Source organism: Prorops nasuta, unplaced genomic scaffold, assembly GCF_024137725.1.
Source record: "Prorops nasuta isolate Cenicafe-Biocafe unplaced genomic scaffold, Cenicafe_Pnas_1.2 PNAS00011, whole genome shotgun sequence".
NCBI classification, from domain to species: Eukaryota; Metazoa; Arthropoda; class Insecta; order Hymenoptera; family Bethylidae; genus Prorops; species Prorops nasuta.
In genome coordinates this window covers 2,473,224-2,495,375 of record NW_027116808.1, presented here as the reverse complement: position 1 = coordinate 2,495,375, position 22,152 = coordinate 2,473,224, and the positions used below count along the sequence as shown (strand labels likewise).

General features: G+C 39.3%; 2 protein-coding genes across 4 annotated transcripts; one reads left to right on the top strand and one right to left on the bottom strand.

Annotated features, from left to right (window-relative positions):
• Positions 1-1,763: 1,763 nt before the first annotated feature.
• LOC136777419 (mitotic spindle assembly checkpoint protein MAD1-like) lies at positions 1,764-5,030 on the bottom strand. Its single transcript, XM_066733684.1, has 7 exons — positions 4,559-5,030; positions 4,109-4,360; positions 3,810-4,049; positions 3,300-3,745; positions 2,770-3,222; positions 2,408-2,706; positions 1,764-2,324 (listed from the first exon to the last, which is right to left on the bottom strand). The coding sequence occupies exons 2-7, from the start codon at positions 4,358-4,360 to the stop codon at positions 1,972-1,974; spliced, it is 2,043 nt and encodes a 680-aa protein (XP_066589781.1). The 5' UTR covers positions 4,559-5,030; the 3' UTR covers positions 1,764-1,971.
• A 561-nt stretch (positions 5,031-5,591) lies between these two features.
• On the top strand, positions 5,592-21,732 carry LOC136777451 (uncharacterized). Of its 3 annotated transcripts, XM_066733746.1 has the most exons (12): positions 5,593-6,048; positions 6,807-6,957; positions 7,027-7,185; positions 7,263-7,675; positions 7,754-8,231; positions 8,310-8,650; positions 8,723-8,931; positions 9,025-9,310; positions 9,389-9,528; positions 9,622-9,771; positions 11,110-13,743; positions 21,025-21,732. In XM_066733746.1, exons 2-12 carry the CDS (start codon positions 6,835-6,837, stop codon positions 21,177-21,179), a joined length of 5,088 nt encoding a protein of 1,695 aa, XP_066589843.1. In that variant the 5' UTR covers positions 5,593-6,048; positions 6,807-6,834; the 3' UTR covers positions 21,180-21,732. The 3 variants fall into 3 exon arrangements, with proteins under 3 accessions (XP_066589842.1, XP_066589843.1, XP_066589844.1); XM_066733745.1 differs by lacking the exon at positions 21,025-21,732 and having other exon boundaries at positions 5,592-6,048; positions 11,110-14,788; XM_066733747.1 differs by lacking the exons at positions 5,593-6,048; positions 6,807-6,957; positions 7,027-7,185; positions 7,263-7,675; positions 21,025-21,732 and having other exon boundaries at positions 7,939-8,030; positions 8,092-8,231; positions 11,110-14,788.
• Positions 21,733-22,152: the final 420 nt, after the last annotated feature.

The window sequence follows — 22,152 nt, the reverse complement described above, 5'->3', positions numbered from 1 at the left end:
GTTCTCGTCTTCAGTTTCCCCACTTTCTCACACTGCAAGCTCTCCTGCTATTCCGATACGTAGGTTTCTACCAACACAGCCAACGTAAGTTTCTCGTGGATGGACCAAGTTTGATAAGATACACAGGTTTACCCAACGTCTCGATTGATTATCTTTCTTCGAGGTATCTTGCGATCCTACCGGTGATATATAGCACACGCTGCTTCCCGTGTACACTTGATTATCATCTCATCGAATTTCGATGCGACTCTTGTTTTCATAGTTAACTGATGTCTGGAAGCTGCGCGTTAATTGCGAACTCTTTTTCTCCTCCGTCAAGTTTTTAGGGATTTTCATGGCGAACGTTGGCGAACGAGGAGGGGGGAGGGACGTATCGCGCGAGGAGGCGTATGAATTTTCCTCCGACTGTCGAGTAAAGTAGACATTGATTTAAATTTATTATTAGTAAGTATCACTGAAACGAAAAATGGGTAACCTTTCTCGGGAAGTGTCAACGGGAGCCATAGCTCCGAAATAAAGGTATCCCCTGGGAATCTAAGGATAGTATACTTATATTCAACGATCCACATTCTAAAAGATGCCTCGAGAAGTGCCTTATTTTCTGCCCTTTGGTGAGAGTTTTCTCTTGTACCCTTTTCTTTCATAAAGCTTATGTCACAATAAAAAATCATTGTAATTACAGCAATCCTCGGTGGAAGGAAGATGCTTCCATAAATTGCTCTTATTAGTCTCGTAAAGCTTATTGTCGTACTCGAAGGTTCGGTTTATCCTGATAAGGAAGGGTAGGTTATCTAGCAGTACTGATTCATCGTTATAGTTTTCGCATCATCCAATCTTAGGAGGCACGTTTGATATACAAAGACGAGTATTGTATGTCTCTATTATTCGAATGGGAAAAGTGTGTAGGCTGCTAAAGATAAGATGCTTATGGCAATGTTTCTCTATCAAATGAGAAAGCATGGCGGAGGGATAGAAGGATAATGGTATGGACAGTGATTTAAGATTGACATATATCCAAGACCGTGGTCCTTGATGACAGGGTCGATGGCGCATACGGTGGTTCGTAAAGGGGGAGAAGCAGAGGGTGGGAGGGGTAGATAAAGAGAGGGATAGAGAGAGTTGGATGAGTTTGCGATTAAACGTGATTATAATTAAGGATAATGGAGTTTCGGCACGGGAGCGCCCGTCGCATCGGGTCCCTCCGCAGCTGGCACCATCGCACCGCTGCTGCTGCGTTCCATCGAGTTCACGTCCTAGTCAGACAGCGTATAGCGCACACGAACGCCCCTGTTAGTGTTTCTGGTCACCCCAGCAGCACCAACACTGATCAACGCAGCCCCACACCTACAACGCCTCAACGTTAGCGTACCCATCAGACACGCAGACGCACTACGCTCCTGCAAGCTTACACATTGGCTTATTCACTAATGAAGACTGCCGTTTCGACATTTTCGCCCCGGACAAAGCATGGCAATTGCCCTTTGGGGACCGTACAGTCTTTTCCAAGGCACGTACATTCATGGAACGGGACGTAACGGATCCCATGGGACCTCTGCCTCGAGACGCGACTTTCCTTACTCTCCTCCGCCCCCTCCAACCCTTCTTTACATCCTTCACTCCAATCCTCGAAGACTTTTCGCAAAAACTTTAATCGCTTCTTCCCCTTCTTTTCTCATTCAAACTATAGATTTAATTTACATTTGAAAAATTGTTGAATGAAACGCGAGAGAAAGGTTTTTCTATCTCCATCTCCTATTTTTTTTTACAAGATTCATTAGAATTTATTCATGATACATACGACTAAGCGAGTGACTTAAATGATAAAAATAAAAATACGGAGAAAGAGCTTACACGTAGAGTTCAACATGAGACTTGATTTGTGCACTGATGCGACATTCTACGTACTACGTACAATATTTGATGTTATATTTAAAAAATTCTTCGCTGTTCTTAACATTAACGTCGAGATTATCAACTTAAGACGTTCGTCACAGTCTGCTGAGCGAAAAGATCAGACTGTACTGCGTTGAGGAACATTGGAACGCTATGTTGCCTTTGTAAATACTGTTCCATCAACTCGCCAAGTGTAGCGGAGAAGGTAGTTTCTAGTAATTCCACGCTTTCGTCGGTGACGTGAAAGAAAAGATAATCGTCCGGCGAATCTGCATATTGACTTGATAATTTATAGCGACCTTCTTTTACCCTATCCACTCTCCATCCGAACAATTGATAACAAGCTTGACGATACTCCTGCGACGATGCCTTGAAAGCCTCTTTCAATCGGGCTATTTTTATTTCATGAGTTTGTTTAAGCTCATTTATCTCTAAAACATTGGAGTTTGTTCAGATTAATGTTAGATAAATATTCTTCAAAACTATTAACAACGCTAGAACTCATGTTTATTACCTTGCATCTGAAGTGAGGAAGCAGAAGCGTTACCTGCACCAGCCATTACTTTGACTCTAAGCTCTTCTAATTCACGTAAAAGAGCTTTCTGCCTCTCTTCAGCTTGCTGTTCCGCGATGGCTGCGGGGTTCATGGTAAAATGAACAACTTTCGAATTACAATTGAAATCACCTTTCAACGCACGGTGCTCCAATTCCCCCTTTAACCTCTCAATTTCAGCCTTCAACTTATTATACTCATCTCTATCATAACCACCTTCGGCAATCTGAAGGTCTCCCTCCAATTTAGTGACCAGCTCCCTGAAAAAATTGCTCTAATGACTTTTCTTGATCACAATGATTAGAATCATTTTGAAAATATACCTGTATCCATCTATAACCCTTTCTAAAGCTGGAATTCTTTCCGTTAATGCATTGTTAGTGTCAACGGTCATTTCTTTTTCATACAAGTCTAATTGTTGACGGTAGCTATCACGTTCTCTTGTAACAAGAATCATTTTTTTTTGCAGTCTTCCAATCAACTTGTTCAGTTTTTCCTTTGTGGATGCTGTATCAGCTGCTACTATTCTAATTTCTTCTAAATTTTTCGATAAACTTTGATTTTCTCTTTGTACAGCATTAAGTTTTGACTTCAATTGTCCTTCTTCAGCAGTTAGGACAATCTCGGCTTGTTGCAAACGATTTAACTCGCGTCTCAAAGCCATTGGTCCCCCAGAAATACCAATTGATTCGTACTCTTTTATACAATGAACAAGCTCGCTTTGTTTAGCTTCTAGAGTGGCAACTTGTTGCTCCAGCTTTTCTGTATGTTCAAGTCTATAACACGATAAAAAAATGAAAGTCCAACGCATACAAATTTTTACCAAAAATTTAAGAATCAACTAGAAACGTACCTTTTGGATACATTAGCCATTTGCTCTTCCAGCAGTAGCTTTCCCCTCACAGATTCTCTCAGTGCTGCAATTGTTTCTTTTGCAACAATCAGCTCCTTCTCCAACTCAATAGCTTTCGCTGCTCTTGCTACAACTTGCTTACTTTCTTGCCATAGAGCACGTTCCGACTCCAGCCTTTCTATCGTTAATTTCATATTTTGTAACTCAACATTCTGCAGCTCAAAGTCTTTCTGTGATATCCTGCTTTCTTTCAGTGTTTCCTCTAACTGAAGAATTCTTTTTTCAGCAGCTTCTAGTTTTAACTGGGCATGGTTATTTTCAGATGCCTCTGATGATTCCTTTGGCCGATGTATACTTTCTTGCATAGATGTGTGTTTGAGATCTTCTAATAATTTTGCATTCTCATTTAAAAGCAATACTGTTTTCTGATCCCAATTACCTTTCGTCTAAAAGCAAAGAGTACAGAAGTTTATCAGAAATAAGAAATATCATAATATTACTGTTGATTACCTGTTGAGAAGTCATCAGTTGTCGTTCAGCTAGAGCTTGAGCTTTCTGAGCTTCCTGAACATTCTGCCTAGCATGATCAAGTCTCACCTCTAATTGCTTGATCATTTGCTTCTCTTGCTGCACTTGCATTTCTAAAAAACTCTTTTCTTTTTGAAACACTTCCTCCATTTGTCTACGTATTGTATGTAATTGCTGTACTGTTGCTTCTTGAGCTGATAATCTTGTTTTTAGTGATACCACCTAATTCAATAAACAATTAGTATGATTACTCATAAATATCAATATATTTAACTTAATACCTCTGCTTTCAATCGTTTCCATTCCCATGGTGTAGCAGAAGTTTCATTATCACTTGTATTTAAAGAGTTATTTGATTCGTCAACTCTCTGTCTTTTGCATGCATGTGTCACATCTGAACTGTCATTAAGAACTGATGGTGTGTATCCCATTCCTGACAGGCGTAATGGAAGTGCACTACTTCTGTTATATGCATCTGCCCCAGATCTTAGATCTTTTATTAACTTGATCACACCAGTAGGATTATCATCCATCTATCGAAAGAATATCGATATTAGGTAAGGGTATATTAAATTATACTAACATGTGTGTATTATGATACTACACTATATTAGTTCCCTAAAGCTTGAAAATAAAGCATAACATTTTACCTAAAGCAATTTGTTACTTTTAATAAAAGACCAATTTTTTTTTGCTTAAGAAAATTATATTTAAAACCTATGTAAATTTACCTTGCTAATAGTTTCAATATGAGACAATTCGTCACTAATTAGTTCTCATAAAAATTTGTTTTGTTACGATTTTTTCTAAACCTAACCTTCTCATTGACTCAAGTACTTGCAAGTTACAGGTGTGAAAATTAAAAATATTAGTTTTAAAACATTTGACTTAAAAACCAGTTAAAAGAGCCACGGATTATCCGTATTTCTTGTTACAATAAATATTAATATTTATAATTAAATTGATATCGGACTACCAATTGCATATGGCTAGATCAACCTTTAGTCAAGTTTATAGTCTATTACTGGTTGTTGCCTAGCCCGCCTACTGCTTTAATTATCGAACGGTACCAATCCAATGAAGCCAACAATAATTAAAGCTGTAAAGTGTGTGTAGTGGTATGTGATAAGTGTGAAAATACAAGACAGAAAGAGAAAGAGAGAGAGAAAGAGAACGAGGCAAGCAAGATTGACAAGAGGCAAAGGCAAGAAAAAGTATCAAACAATGGTGTAGGTTAGCGTAGGTGTCGCAAAAACGAGGAAAAAAGATTCTCGAGCTTCAGGAGTGAGAGAGGCGAAAAAGAGCATGGTAGAGTTACCGTTCCTAAATACATCAAGAAATATTCGAATGCCGAATCTGGCGGTTGTTCAGTTGCCCACAGTATGTATGTTACACAAGCAGCCACATCAATTAGATAAAAAAATGCGACATAATAAAAATCCCAGATTGTATAGCCTATTTTTAAAAATGACCAAAAATTGAAGATCCACCTGCATGACTATCTGTGATTGGTTCGTCTCCAGCTTATCTTTTGGCTGTGCTAACTATAATACATATGTATATGTACTAAATGCGCTCCTGCAGGCGCAGTTGCATTTAAATAATTTAGAGTAACAGTGAGAAATTTATTTTTCTGCCAACTCGGCAAAGATATTGAATGATAGTCTAAAAGTCATTGTTTCGTAACTGTAGAAATGTGAAACAGTTACAGAGTGTTGGTCGGCAGGTGCTGACGGTGCTGTGCTCTGGTTGTTGGTGTTTCCCCCTCTCTGCTTCTCTGGCCAGCATAATAGCACATCCCTCTATCGCCCCATCTGAATCAGCTGATTATTGTTTTCGTTCTTATAAGAAATAGCCCATGGACGCAATGTTTGCTACGGGAATCGACTCATGGGCGTATTAAGTTAACACGATAATTCGGATCAATGTTAAGTGTGTGCTGGGCGTATTTTCGGACCTAAAATTGGTTGGTTTTGTGCAGAATTTTGGATGAGTGATGTTAGTAGCGTAAAACTTGACGTTTGGCGGGCGGGGTGACATCACTATCGTTCGCTTGCTCGTTCTGTAGATAGGAAGGGAGCTAGTAAGTAGTAGTTGCTGCTGCTGCCCCGTTGCTGGTGTGTTGGTAGAGTCCGTTGTCAGTCGCTCGCAGAATGACGCAGTAGACGGTTGTGTGCGAGGTGGTCAGCCTCGCACAATGAAAATACGATTTTTTAACGAAGTAAGTCATAACGCTTTTCCAAAACCTTAATCGATCCTCATTTGAACAATGGAAAAATTTCCTTCTCCATTTAAAAGTAGAGAAAAATAATTGTTAACGAATGATGTCTTTGTTTTGATAGCTATAGTTTTCATTCGTCTCTTTCACAGCGATAATGCCAATTATGACCCTTTGTGATACATTTTTCATAGTTTCATCGTGGAACAGTCTATTTAGAAATGCTTTATTAATATTTACTTGTTTAATTTTCTCACTCTTCCTCTATCTCTCTCTCCTCCCACCCCCCGTTCCCCCTCCCACGATCCATCTCTTTCTCGTTGTCTCTGTCTTGTGTTTTGTCTTTTTCCTTCCTTGTCCCTGAATACATTCTCTGAACAGCTGTGTTAGATTGTGCAACGCCGTTTGACAGGGGAAAATAGACCTCCCCACCACTAAACGTTTGCTAATGCATTTTCTCAGTTAAGATGTAATTTATACCTTTGACCAATGAGACATAATGCGTTATTTAATCGAAATATCGGCTATTTTTGATTTGCTAATATGATTTACAATGTAAATGTCCCCGTATAAATGCTTAGCTCTAAAATATCAAGCTCATTTATGAAAGGAGTATCTAACATAATTCCATTTGCCACTGGCTGACAGCATTCGATATGCTCATTTTAAAAATTGTAATCTTTAGACCAGTATATTTTTTAAAATATGAAAAAGTATACTGTTCTTAACATACTTATAAAACAGGCATTTCTTTTTTATAGGTGAAAAAATTCAGAAGAGAAAAGAAAAATGTCGGCTGAATCTCCGCGCAGAGGCTTGCATAAAGGTGCTCAAGTAGTTTCACCCCAGCCAATAGTGGATCGCTCCATTATTGACAGTGTTGCAGGAATCATCAATGATATAGTTCCACAGGTTTAAAGACTATATCTTATTTTTATTAAAATTTATATAACATGTATAATATTCTTTTAAATGTTTAAGGCGTACACTGGTGCACCTAATTCTGATAACAAGGAAACAATATCTTGGGCAAGATTCGAGTATAGTGATGTAAATGATCCAGCTTTATATCCTGATTACAATGAGGGATCAAGTACTCCTCCTTTAATCTTAATTCTTGGTTATACAACAGGCGTACAAGTAAATAGTTAAAAAATTTTTAATTTTAAAGTTCATTAACATTAAAATTAAACACTTCTAAATTTTGTTAAATACAGGTATGGCTGATATCTGCAACAGGCGAAGCAACAGAGGTTCTATCATGGCGTCAAGGCATTGTCCGTACATTGAGAATCTTACCAAATCCGAAGACTGATGATGATCATGTTGATTTATATGAACAGAAACGGCCAATGGTAGCCATATGCGACTCGGCAGGTCCGGGACCACAATTCTGCAACATAAGTTTTGTTTCATTAAAGACCGGCGATCAAACCAAAAATATAAAATTCAAAAATCCGGTTCTCGATGTATTGGCTAATAGAAGATCGATAATTGTCACTTTCTCAGAAAAAATAGCAGTATTCGATGCTAGAACATTAGAAGATGTTTTGACAGTCACAACATGTTATCCCTGTCCTGGACCCAATCCTAATCCTGTTGCTTTAGGCATGAGATGGCTAGCCTACAGGTATATTAAAAGATCAAAGTCTTTTTATACACACAATCGTGTTTTAAGATTTACTAAATAAGAATAATGTTTATACAGTGAGAAGAAGCTATTGCCTACAAGAAGAAGTAGTGGTGGGTGTGAGAGTGATGGAGTTCAAAGTTATACAGCAACTGTTTTGTATGCAGCCAAATCTTTAGGGAAGGGATTGCGAGGTTTAGGAGAAACAGTTGCTTCAAGCCTAACAGGAAATACAGTATCCCCGTTGACCATTAATAATGTAGGCGGCGATGTAATACAGCCAGGGGTAGTGACCATTTTAGATCTTCAAGCGGCAAAAGAGGAGAAAGAATTAGATGATGGAAACATAGAAACAGTAATTGCTCATTTTACTGCCCACAGTGACGCCATTGTTGCCATGACTTTTGATTTAACAGGTGCATTATTAATGACCGCTGACAAAAGAGGACATGATTTTCATGTCTTCAGAATACAGCCTCATCCAGGAGGTCCAACACTTGCAGCTGTACATCATTTATACATCTTACATCGAGGAGATACTACTGCGAGGGTGCAGGTAGTTATACTACTTACGTCCATCCATATTTTCATCGGCAAGCAATAAGTAATTTCGACTCTTTATATTTTTCCATAGGATATGACGTTCTCAAGCGATACTCGTTGGGCTGCGGTATCTACAATACGGGGTACTACACACGTATTCCCTGTCGCTCCATATGGTGGTCCTGTAGGTGTTAGAACGCATTCAACGCCTCACGTGGTAAATCGTCTTTCGCGTTTTCACAGAAGCGCTGGTTTAACTGACGATGGAACTAGATCCCATTCCCCGGTCTCTCATGCAGAATTACCTCTGTCCGTATATCCATATTCTAATCCCAGGCTTCCGCCGTATCCACATCCTACAATACTACATCCTTTAGCTCAAATTCGACAGCCAACCTTATTGAATCACTCGTATAATCAAACTCAAGCGAGGTAATTTTCGAGGCAATCTTCCATTTTTTACTTAAAACTTCAACAATCCTATTTTGAAATTTAACTTTGCAGTAGACAACAGCCGAGGCAAAGATTGCATTCTGATGATAACGGATCTCTACCTTTAAAAATATGTGCTTGTTTCGCTCCACCAAGGGCCTGGATATATTCGCAAAGGGAATCAGGTAGTAAAGCAGCCAAACGGGCAGTCGACTCTTTGTTTATTATGGCGTGCCATGGAAATATGATACAATATGATTTGGAGCCTAAGCCCGCCGCAGGTAAATTACTTCTTAATTTTATATTACTGTCGATTTAAAAACTAATTCTTAATTGTTCTATATGACGATTAATTCTCGTTTGACTTTGAATAGGTGTGCCAAAAGAAAAAGTTTGCGATGATACTAATATAGATTTGGAAGTAGAAGTAAAGGGCCAGTGGCCTCTCTTAAGATCTCCTAATGCTTCGGAAATAGCTCCACCTTTACAAACATCCAATCCACTGTTAAATGCCATCTCGGTACCGAAAAACGTTCAGCCCTTTGACTCCATTGAAGATCGTTGGTTAAGCCAAGTTGAAATTGTAACGCATGCCGGACCCCACAGGAGACTTTGGATGGGACCTCAATTTGTTTTCAAAACTTACAATGCGCCCAGCGGGTTGGTTTATACCATTCTAAATTGCTTCTCTGATAATTCTTGTCTAAGAAACGCATATTTCAAATTTTATTATTTCAGAGTTGCTGTTAATTTGGTAGAAGCAGAAGCGGTTGAAATTGGTATTACAGGAGGATCTCGACCTGCTAGATCAAATCCGGTGAATATGCCACATGCTGCATCAAGACCATTGGTACCTGTTGTCATTGATGGTTCAGGAAGTAAGTTATAAACTTGCATATGTGAACAAAAACTTGTAGGACTACTCGTTATGAGTTACATCATGTACTTAGAAATTTTACTCACCGAATTAGGTAGTTACGAGCAGTCTCCGAGATTCATGGAAGCTTATGGAGACCCATTAGACAGCGAACATCTTAGAGTGGGCAGTGGCGAAAACCAATTGAGGGAAGACCTTGCAGAAGCAATGCTTGAAACAGTTGTAGCCCCTCATCGAGCTCCAGGTAAAACTTTTTGGATTTACTTAAAATTTACCATAAAATGCTTTGCTTAAGAATATAAAAGCCTAAATACTAGTTTAGCCCTTTTCTAGAGCTTCATCCATTTTTAACTGATTTAATCTCATTCTTGGTGTATTACTATGGCCACATTTTATTAATATTTATAATTGCGTAGATGAATGCCTTCATGTAGCTAAAATTAATCACATTTTACACCCAATACACATTACAACTGTTCAAATGAAAGTTTCTAATAAAAATCTAATTACTATACATATAAAAAGATTAAATGGATCGGCATAACACTGATAATTACATAGGAGTCAATGAAATTAATGCTGCCCAAATCTGTTTTTTCATAACAAAATGATATTGTAATATTTTATCCAATCAGATGTGAAAGTTACCAGTATGGATGCAAGCATAACGTTATACTTAAATAAATCCTTATAAACTACATTATTTGTAAAAGTACAGTGCATTTATGCGAAAATTTTTATTGAAAAATTCGCCAATTGTTTTTGTGTGTGTTACGAATGCATTACACTTTTGCTTCCTGCACGTGGCGAAGGATGGTCACTAGAATTGTAAGTTTGCGTGGATACAGAACTGGCCAGAGGCAGGTATCTCCGTATATCATTCCGTAATTTTATTGTAAATGACCAATCTCAGCAGCGATGGTAATGAGGTTTTTTTTTTTTTTTTTCTGAAAAAAGTAAATCAATAAACAAGAAAGAGAGTGGCCAAAGGGCTATGCACGTTCTGTCCACTAATCGTGTAAATAGTTCCCACAATCCATGGTACATCGAACAGAAAGTCGATAAGAACATTTAATTCAAAAGAAGGTCCTTCGTGCCCTCTTGCTCCTTTAATTATTTCGCTTTCTCTCGATGTACCACTGGCTTCGACTCAAATCAATGACCTTGTGGTGTTCGGTGTGCTAAGTAACATCTCTTTTACAATTTAAACATGGACAACCAAATTCGCACAGCTCCTTTTGTGTTTTTTCTTAAATACTTTCAACACTGTATATTGTACAAGTGTGCCTTCTCGACCTTATTAGCGACAATGCTTACTCGTTTCATGAATGCTGGCTACTTTTTCTTTGTATCATTTCCTATCGCTCTCTTCATGTTCTCCGGGTCTCATCCTCTTGCTAAGAAAGAGTAAAGAAGAAAAAACACTGCATTATATACAAGTAAAGCAAAGAAAAATCGACAAACGTGTGTGCGAGCTGCTTTTCATTACAAGAACGTTCCAAAGTCTTAATGAGAATCATTAAGTAGGAAGAACCCTCGTAACTCGATATTGATACCTGCCAACGGCTTTTTCTGTTACCAGGGAGGCGATCGGTATTTGAGAGGGTGGGTCAGCCGGTAGCTAAAGTCGTCAACCCTCTGGGCACCGTAATTACCGTCTCGGCCGACGAGGAAGATGTCAGCTCCAGTCAGGAGTTCGACTCCGCGGAGGAGGGCCTCGTTCCGGAGCCCCCAAGAAGTGTGTGCGCCGAGGAAGGCCCCGCCTCTCTCGGTGACCTTGAGCCGGAGAGCCAAACCCTGCGCGATCTTACCGAGATTTGCGCGGAGATGCGCTCCGCGAGCGAACCGGCCATCGACAGCGTTCCAGACGAGAATATTTGCGATATCAAGGAGCGGAAGGCGCTTTGCGTTGAAATGGCGTCGGTGGGAACCACCGCCAAGCCATCCACTTGTCCCATTGACTTCGAGAGGGAGGGCGCCTTCCAGGACGTACCGACCAGCCTGAGCCTCTGTGCGGAACAAGGTGAGATACCGAGCAGTCCTATGACCCAGGCCAAAGAATCCGCTTGGTCCGGAAGCATCGCGACCAACGAGGAAGCCCAGTTGCACGAGAGGAACTTGGCCAAGGCTAAATACGTCGTCAGCTACGACGAGGACAGCGTCGTCCTCATGGAGAACAACACCGCGTGGGCCAAGCGAACCAAGTCCAAGCACGCACAGGCGTCACCGTCGTCGCGACTTCCTGGCAAGAAGCAGACCACCGAACTCGCGGATCCGAAGCCCATCGCCAAGAAGTTTTGTGGATTTGAGAAGACTGCGTCGAGGTCCATCGCTGATCCTACACCCACTGCCTCTCCCAGCGAGTCCAAGCGTGCACCAGCAGAACCCAAAACGCGGTTTGATGATTTTACTGGGAAGGAACCGGAGGACAGTGTCTTCGTCGAAGACGCGAATCAATCCAGGCAGCTGAGGAACATTGGCACTGCCAAAATGTCCTGTCCCGTAGAAGCTAAACCCTCGGTCATCGGTAGAACAGAGAGCAAAGAGAAAGCTTCGGAAGACACGCTGCAAGAAAAAACTGTTAAAGCTAAGACACATTCTAAATTTAAAGCAGCAAGATCCTCGGATTCCGCAAAAGCGGATATTGAAGAATCTAGGGATGTATCCGGTAAAAGATTGCAGAGTAAGAGGGTCATTGAACCCTTCGTTCAGTTAGAGAAACTAGAATCTTCTTCCAAGGTTACTAATACCGAGCAACGACGCTCCGACTCGGTCGAGGATTATCAGCTTACAACTGAAAACTCCGAATGCGAGCTACTTCCTCTAAAGCCTCTTGGATTGGATTATTTTAATAATCAGTTTTGCTACGACTATCAAATAGTCGAGAATGTTCACGATTCAGAATTGATTTCGATCGAGGTGCTGGAAAACGTGGAGAGTACCGAAATGCTGATACCTCGTAGGAAGAGCAGCAAAAGCACCATCTCTGATGATGATCTGGAGTACATACACAGTTCCGAGATCCTGGAAAGTTCGAGTAAATTAAATACTGCCATTGAGGAAGGTACGTCCAGCTGTTCGAACTTTGGTACCAAGCACAAGGGAGGTCTGTCGTCAGACGATGACTTGGAATACGTGCAATGTTCGGATATCAACAAATCAGACTCCGAGACGATGCCTCTATTGGAGGAGACTTCCGGTTCTCCGGACATTTGTCCCGCGTCGGGTCAGGAAGATATCAAACTGCAGCCAGAAACGAGCTTGTGCGACAGAAGCAAGATCGATGCGTGTACCAAACCCGAAAGGAACTCGATTGCGGATGTTGAAAAGGTCGATCGTGAGGTCAGTCCCAGCTCGACGAAGAAGATGAAGAGCAGAGGTCTGAAGGGTGGCGTAAACATATCGGCAAACATACAGAAACAGCGTCAAACGGGTGCTTTCGAGATCATCGATATCGATGCGATGCAGCACGCGGAAACCGAGAGCGTTGTTGAAGTACTGCCAATGTCGGAGTACAAGGTACTCTTCCCACGACATCAAATAGCGTCGCGGGCGAAGAAGCCGAAGAAGAGCAGGAAGTCTGCTGCCGATGAAAGCGCGCAGGAAGCAAGTACGGAAGTGGCTCCGTCCTTCAGAGCCTTGAAGATGAAGATAGCGGAACTACAGGAAGCTGCGGAGGAGCTGCACACCGATGGCAAGTGGCTGGAGCCGAAGCTTCCGGTACCAGCCGAAGTCTCCTGGAGCACCATCGTGAAGAAAAAATCGACCTCCCCGCCAGACTCGGAGTTGAGAAAGGAACTCGACCTTGAACCACTGATAGAAGTCGAGGAGAAGACGGAGAACGAGGAGGCGAACGACGAAGAGGTCGTTAACGAAGAAACAGCTGCTGATTCGTCGAAGTTTCGGGAGAAGTCCATGGACCTCAAGATAAAATCCTTGGAATGTTCGAGTAGCGGAACTGAGAAGAAGGAAACGGACAGAGGGACCAGCGAGGATGTGGACGGAAGTTTCTTGGCGAACCTCGACAGCAACTATACACCGGACCTCGCGAGCAAAGCCGCAAAGCCTAGAACCACGAAGAACCGAAAAAGAAATCCTGCCGAGTCCGCGGTGTCGAATGGTTCGCTGCAAAGTGGAGCTAAGCAGGGCGAGGAAGACAAAGAGGAAGAGGAAGAAGAAGAAGAAGAAGTGGCGAACTCGGACTGCCGAGTACCCGGTAAGGACAAGAAGACGGGAGAACCCTCCAAGATAACAGCTTCGGAATTGGTTAATGCCAAGAGCATCGTCGATAAGGACTCGACGGAAATCGAGTCGTGTCCTGGTAAAAGCAAAATCCCGTTCCTCGAGTCCTTGAAGAAGCCAGCGGTTTTAAAGGTTGTCGGGAAAGTACCGGTCAGTTTGGATGAAGTTGTCGAGGCCTTCGAGGGTAACCCCGAGGCGGAGGCGGAAGCAGAGGTAGGAGGACCGGAAATGGAAGTGGAACCAGAGAAGAAGAGCGACTCCGAGCAAGAACTCGCACCGGAACGATCCAGCTCTTCGGATGATCTGAACGCAAACGTAACGGTTAACGAAACGGAGGAGGATTGCAGCCTGCGGAAAACTATCGAAAAGAGCGTAGTAAATAACAGCAGCGTCGCACCTTCGGTGTCTAATAATAGCAAGAAAGGCAGCAGACATTCTTTTTCTAAGAAGAAAAAGCGCAGATGAGTAAAGGACTGCGTGGACGTGCCTAGGGCTAGCCTTGCTCTTTACATACTTCTGATGCAGGTGGCTGGGGTAGATTAACGGTTAATGCGAAAGATATTTTTTAATAATCCTGCTAAAATTATTACGAAATATCTGTGCAACCCTAGACTCACTCTTATCAGCTGTAAAATTTGTTCCAATGAAAACTGGCCTGCTCACAACCGCCTGCGTCTCTCTTCGCGAAGGCTAGCTCTAAAGCTTTATGACGTTCCGTCATCACACAAAAGCGTCTAATTGATGTATAGTTACTCGAAAACTCTTGTTTCGTATGCGCATGAAACGCGGATGATGCGGAATCGGTTCTCCATCGATTCGAATCGAATACACACAAATATTATTCGTTACCACGCGCAGAAGCTTTCGAGGCTCGAGTTTGTCAATAATATTTAGGAGAAAAATGTTCGAAACGCCGATAAGAGTTGATTAGCTAAATTTTAACATCCAAAGTAAAACGATTCGTTAGAATATATCGTAACGTATATATATATATATACAGTAAATTTTGCGAGCTTAAAGTTCACGGGGATTAGGGGAATGGGGGGGGGGGTTATACACTTTGGGAGTGATTTAGTGGAATTTTCTTAGTTATCACGAAAACTAACAAATTCAGCGCACTGGCATAATAGAGGAAGCATAATTCGTTGATGCAAAGGTGGTATAGAAATCTGTGGAATATTGGTGGAGCGTAACCCAGACGTGTCTGCGCAAAACTGTCAAGGGTTATCGTATCATTAACTTCATCAGCGATGTGGATCAAGCGATGCGATAAATATATCACTATCGACCATTAGGTGTTCATTTACACAGGGACCTCCCTGCGATACATTTAGGTCGAGGGTCATTCGCTTGCGGTAGCTCATCACCTTGTTGCATAGGCTAGACTCTTTCATGAAAAAAGTGTCCAAGTCGAATCGTTCGCTTGAAATGTTCTTCAAAGAAATTAGGCAAATGCTTTCTGTGAAAGCCTTATCATGCAATATAACATATACGTGTGACGAGTTATAATCGTTTTTCGGGTTTACCAAGGTTTTCGTTTGTTTATTCTAAAATTAAAAAAGAAACCTTAGCTCTCGACTGCAAAAACGTCTATACATCCAAGCGTGGATTCAAGTTACTGTTATAAAATAGTTTGGAAATTAATTTATTTAGAAATATTGTTTTAAATTATTTCCTGTTTATAAAGAAATTTCTTTCTCGTATCAATGATCGATGAACACTGTGTACGTTGGAAAATGAAAATTACTTCTCTTAGTATTTCATTTCCCCATTCGCAAGATGCAATATTATCTCGTTAGTTGTATGCTTGAAAGCCTCGATAACCACGCGAATCTTCAAAACTAATTAAAAGCGATCGTGAACGTTTCATCGATTCGTGCAATCAACGACTGCATCAGGCGTATCTATCCAAGCAATATTACAAATTAATTTCGATGGACGCACCGTGAATCACGTATACACACCGACTTCCAATAGATCGTATCATTGCTTTGTATCCTTCCTTAAAATTGTAATCAACGACACTTTAGTAGGTAACGTTACAACTTGTTGCGAAGTGTTTTTAGATCTCTTAGAAAAATCTCAACTATTATTTATTTTTATCGTATATATTATATCCGTCTGTTGTTTAATGAAATTTCAAAGCAAATCAAATGGCATAGCTTATTGCGCAAAAAGAGAATTATTTAACATAAGTGAAACCAAATCTAGGTGATAATCTTTTAACGTTTAGTGATGTTTAGGATGATTTTCGTGGCATTAATCAAAGTGGAAAATTAGGATTATTTCGTGCACGTATAAGAGCGGGTAAAATGACTGATGGATGATCGATGATTGTTGCACCACGCGAGAAGACACTATCTTATATTTGCGTGTTGCACAGAACGTAAATACACACGCGTTACTTTTAGTACCAGAAGAGACGAGCAATCAATTGCGCGCATCTCGCTGGGGGAAGCGCAATCTTCACTCTTTTTTTGTATATAAAATGGATTCTCGTTGAAGAATCAATGCGCCACAAGAGTACAAACCCATCATCAATCTCGTCCTCGTGGGTGCTGTAAACACATAATAATTATTGTCCAATCGAACGATCGGTGTATAGCTACGAAAATCCGCCGTGTTGAGAAAAATATCTAGATGATTTTATAAAAGTTGTAAAAGAATGTGAAGGATTATTAGAAATTCTATAAATTAATTTCAACGTTATAAATTTATATTTCCTTTGAGAAAAATATCTGGAGACGCTTTTGTAAAAGGTGTAAAAAAATGTAAAGGATTATTAGAAATTCTATAAATTATTTTCAACGTTATAAATTTATTTCTGTTGATAAAAACATCAAACACTGTTTTTATTTAGCAAAATTGTTTAATTGTTACGAGTTTCTTTGTTACATCAGAATAATTTTCTCAGCACGGCTCGTTTTTTCTTATTAAAAACAATGTGCGATAGACGTAACAAATATAACAGCTCACTGCGTGCTGTACTAAAGAAATCTATTTTTAAAATGCGATCATTAGTCCCGATCTAGCCGACAGATGCGTATATCGTGCACGTAGATAGTGATTTAGCAATGAGCGGAGTATGCGCTCTCTCTCTCTCTCTCTCTCTCTCTCTCTCTCTTTCGAATTTCACGAGGACAACCGAGCGTTTTCATCGTTGGTCGTCTATTTTTCTTCCGGCCAAATGTCGATTTTAAAATAACGTAGAAAAATAAGAAGCTGCAGTGTTTATTTTCGGTTGCCTCGACAAATTATTGAAAATACTCACTTTTAGCTTACGGATGCGACACGACGAGTCGTGCGTTTAGAGATTAAAGGGGAAAAATTATACGTGCTACACTCGCGTACCATTTTCTTTGAATTTTTCATCCTACCTTCACCCCCCCCCCCCCTCCCTTGTTCTCCGTATCAATCCCCTACAACACTTCACTCTATCTCTTATCTTTTGCATTTTCCATGCACGGGAAAAGGCACGGGAAACTGTGCGTGCAATAGCTTATCGTGGTATATACATTTTTAAATGTTGTCGTGTAATAAAAAAGGGTACGAAAAAATGTGTAAAGATAGTACATATACACGTGTTCACGCTACATCTTGATGTAGTTAGAAGTACGAAAGATATAAGCGATAATACTTGTTTTTCCTATAGGAAAAATTAGCGAAGGAAAGAAAGAAATAAAAATATATATATATCGTTCGCAGAGGCTTTTCCAAAAGCGTCGGAAAATTCGACGAAATTCAGGTTTTTTTATCGAATAACAATCGTGTGATTTAAGCGTGAATGCATATGGAAGGCTTGAGGTATATTTTTCTCCGATCGTTCGCCCTAGTAAAATTGGTCCGACTCGCGAATAAGACGCGAGTGAGGAATAAAGAAAAGAAAAAAAAAGTTACGGTTAAACTTGATCTATTTCAATAGCTATTAATATTTTTCGGCTATCGTTGTGTGCTTTATTCTCGACGAGTCGCGTTAGAACGGGTAGGGAATAAAATAGTTTTAACGACGTATAAATTTATTTTAGCAATTTATTAACAATTTTAAAAGTCCAATTAACGTTAACGATAAGAACAAGGTAACTCGCAACGTGCTTCGTATTATCATTTCGATCGTTAATCGCAACATTTTCAACATGGCAACCGAAAGCATCGCGACACTGGAAGCTTTCCGACTCGAAGATCCAATCTATAGAGTCTCCGAATCTCTGTCCGGATGTCGGAGCTGCGAGGTTACACATGCTGGCATGTATTATTAGCCGCAAACTTTTTATTTATGTCAAACGTGAAAGCGTGCGTAGTGTGATTACCAGCGTATTATAAAAAATCATGCATTATTTTTACAAGCTGTCCTGAAGTACTGCCTACGCAAAATCTTACCGTCTACTTTTAAGACCCAACTATATATATATATATATATAACGTACTCGATGCGCAGCAGAATTTTTATTTTCGCACTTGACGCTTAATCACGAGCTTTTATTTAACCCTCCGAAGCCTTAGAAATTGTGATCACGAGTTAATACACCGTAGCTGAGACGCAATATTTCAATCTTTAAAGCAATAAAGCTGTGCAATGCCGAATGAAAGTAAAATTAACCGTGCGTGTGTTGGTAGAAGCTGTACTCGAAACACTGCCGAACGATAGTAGCTTATAAAATATTTTCGTGTTCTCCATTTGACCCATCACATGCTTCAACCGATTTACCGTATTGCGAGTCGTGGGAGGGTTAAATTTTCTCGACGTATTAATTTTACATGAATTATTCTTTAAGATCGCGTATATGTATAATAGCTTTACTCTATAATTTATACGATCTTCCTTGTAACTTCAGGACAAGCACGTATTCATTTGTTCGATCACGTATTTATGTATTTAACAGAGGCGTAGATTAATTGTTAGCTAATTTCGATGGAACGTCGAGCAAGAGAGGCAAAATGCGAAGCTTTACGTAGAAGCGAGAGTGTTGCAACGCTAAGGTTGCTTTGGAAAAGTATTAGTGACTGTAAATCTTCTCTGCCTGATGGGGAAATTCGGTCTGAATGTTTAGTAATATTCGCGAAGGATTCGAACAAAAATGTGTTAGTGCGTTCGACGCGTGCTTTGAAAATGTAAAGGTTCTTTTGATGTTTCGATTCAAAGATTCGTATCTTATAATGTATACTGAAATTGTTGTCACGATTCTTATGTGATAGATAAATACCGCATCTATTTGCAGTAAAAGTATTAATGTGCGTGTATAGTCTCTGGGAAACAATTTAATCAGCTTATTTTGTAGAGTATTGTGAGAATGTAGATTATTCGATGCAAAATTTGTAAATATTATTTCTATCTATCTCTCTCCTTTTCTGAATCTTGTGTTTAACTCAACGATAGAAAGGATAAAAGAAACCGAATGAAATTTGTTGTTACTGCCAGTCGCTTTACATCTTTAACGATTAAAACAGAAAAAGAACCTTCGTGCTTTTTTCCTTGACTGTACACTTTAGGAGATTAAGTCGAGCTCTCCAATTTTATTAATAAAGTTTCACGAGTTTAACGCGTGCGTCTTTAACTCGTGTATCGATATTTTAAATAAATTAATTTGCTTGCTTTTTCAATAGCTGATCCCTCGATTAGACTCGTTTGCTTTTATCGATTAGCATTGATGCAAATTGTAAAAAAATATCTGTGGTTGAAAAATGGAAAAGATGTTTATTGGCCTTTCTATAGGTATGCTTAAGAAATAAAGGAGTAAAATAAAAGTGAATGGAAATCAGAGTTATATATTAGATTTTAATTATTACATGTGATCAATCGAAGATAAGGTATTATTGTTAAATCTTGTATTATTGAGCCAAAGGTCTGATGAGTAAATTAATCTAAGAGTTTGATCAAAAATTACTATTTATATAGAATTATTTATGCCAGTACAAGCAAAGGTATTATTTTTTATAGTTGAATTTCTAGGCCATAATTATAAAATAATTATGCTTGAAATTATAAAACAAATTGACATTAGTTACTTAAGATTAAGTGTCTTACGAACCAAAATTATGTGTCTTATTTTTCCTACGTCAACCACAGATACGTTTGTAATGAAATCTTCTCTTAATCTTGTCAATTACGGTTAACGTAGAATATATATATATATATATATACATATATCTTGTAAACGCGTTCGCTAATATTTTTATCTTCTGTCTTTGATTCCAACAGTCAAACTAGAAAAAAGCGTGCGAGTGCTTGGTAAAATTGTCAAAGAATTGTGATCGTTTAATGCCAAAGTTTGGTTGAACCGATGTGGGCTCTGTAGGCTAAACGAAGCATTAGCTGAGAAAACCTTTTGGGATGGGTGATTTTAGGTAGGGAAAAGCTTCTCACACATGCAGTATTATCGTACTTTTGCCGAACCGTAAGTGAACCTTTGCGATCTCTATTTTACAGTACTCAGTTATAAGAAATGCACATTCAACCAAACACTCTCAAGCACCTCGTACAACCGTTTGACTCTCGATCAACGTTAAATCATCATTTGGAGCAGAATAAATATTTGGCTTCTACGTGCATGCGCTCGCAAATGTAATTATTTGTACGCGAAGGCGTTTGTAAAATTAATGCATTCGTTTTGTAAAAGTTTAACACTGTGTTAAGAAAAAATGGTTTCACCTTGAAACCTTTTTACGAATAACGCTATTCTGCACTATTGTTATATGATTACGTATATATTCAAGAGTGAAAGAAAGAAAGGAGAAGAATGAAAGTCCGCGTTGCTCCCATCTACAAAATATTAACGAGCCGAGCAAAAAAAAAGTATTGTAAATGCACGAACAATAATAATATTAACCCTAGTATTAGCTGTAATGAAAACTGTACAAAAATCATGTTTAACGAGTATTCGGCGCGACAAACGCTGGCTCGTAAAAGAGTATGCTCTATGAAAAGAAGAATCTTGAAGAAAAAAAAAATGGATAAAATAGAAATAAAATGCAAAGCCACACGCAACATGCATGCTGTTTTTTTTAAATAGTACTCTGTCCTATAAGCTTAATCGAGTAAATTCGTTGCATCTTTCGGTACTTGCTCGGGCCAGTATAACTCTGAATATTATTATCTCTGCTGGAATTGGTAAATTTGCAATATTAACTTTACGATAATCGCAGCTTCCTTTTGTACGGAGGCTCGCAGATTGAAATTTAAGAAGCAGATTAACCGAATTGTAAGAATACTTGAAGGAGGAATCGGAAAGGAGATAAGATGGGTATTCTTATTTTTCAGGTGGAAGTCAGTCGATAGCGAGCTACGAAGATTTAAGCTCCAGCAGTTTCAGTTCAGCTAGTAGGGCATCCTTGGATGCAAGGAGCTCGCCTACGCCATCCTATGGAGCCGAGAATATGATGGTGTTTCCTGGCGATAGCAGTGGTTCCATTTGAAACTGTATGAGGTGCGTCGTCCTGCTACCAAAATGGCTACGCTGCCTCAGGTAAATCCCTGGAGAAGAAGGGAGACGCTCATCAACTGCTTCGTCGACGAGAGATCGCGATGTTTCTCCTTTTCTTTATTTTCTTTGTTTTGTTGTCATTTTTGTTTATGTTTACGTCATTCGGCTATCTTCGATAAAAGTCATGGATCTTCTAGATCGCCACTTTTATTGCACCAGTACTCCGATAGCTTTTTGTAAAAATTTATTTATCTCTCTCTAGTCCGGCGTTATATCGATTCTTGTAATGATAATAGTTACCTTATTGAATTAACCGATCTACATCATTGTATACCTATGAAATTGTACTGTTAATAGTTTCTCAAGAATTTTATATGGATTTAATTGAATTTTTATGAACATTTTTTGTGCAAGATTCTAATTTATATTCGGTCGTCCTGTTCCCTTTATAATTGTAATTCACAGTTTACGTGAAACTAGTTAAAGCTATAATTATATACTAATCTTTAAAGTTCTTGAAGTACAATCTGGTATTTAACTATTGACTGGAGAATGTAAATATTTCAAACATTTTAATTAGGGTTATTTAGTTGTTATTAAAAGGGCGCGAAAATACTGAAACACTGCGTCAATTTGTATTGGAGAGAATCATTTTATAGCAGTCATATCAAAATATTTTCTTTTTTAACCTTGAAACAGACTTCGAGGCTACGAGAAGAAAAAAGAGAGATAGAATTAAATTTATAAAGTTTAAATGTATAGTGGCTTAAGGCGTGTGCGAATCGATTAAATTATTTTAAGAAGAAATTAGTAATGTGTGGCTCTGTGCCTATATATAGGTTTGCATTTGTTTTTCAATTATATGATATGAAGAGCTTTAGCTTTTTTCTACTATTTTCCAATACAATGTACTATTATGTAACTCAAGCGTTATACTGTACATACTACAGAGATATTTCTCTTGA

Excerpts from the sequence above, each read along its gene's own strand:
- LOC136777419 (XM_066733684.1), bottom strand. The coding sequence starts at position 4,360 with ATGGATGATAATCCTACTGGTGTGATCAAGTTAATAAAAGATCTAAGA. Across the intron at positions 4,050-4,108 it reads GGAAACGATTGAAAGCAGAG|GTGGTATCACTAAAAACAAG; the intron begins GTATTAAGTTAA and ends TTATTGAATTAG. Across the intron at positions 3,746-3,809 it reads AACTGATGACTTCTCAACAG|ACGAAAGGTAATTGGGATCA; the intron begins GTAATCAACAGT and ends CTTTGCTTTTAG.
- LOC136777451 (XM_066733745.1), top strand. The coding sequence starts at position 6,835 with ATGTCGGCTGAATCTCCGCGCAGAGGCTTGCATAAAGGTGCTCAAGTA. Across the intron at positions 8,651-8,722 it reads TATAATCAAACTCAAGCGAG|TAGACAACAGCCGAGGCAAA; the intron begins GTAATTTTCGAG and ends TTAACTTTGCAG. Across the intron at positions 8,932-9,024 it reads GGAGCCTAAGCCCGCCGCAG|GTGTGCCAAAAGAAAAAGTT; the intron begins GTAAATTACTTC and ends GACTTTGAATAG.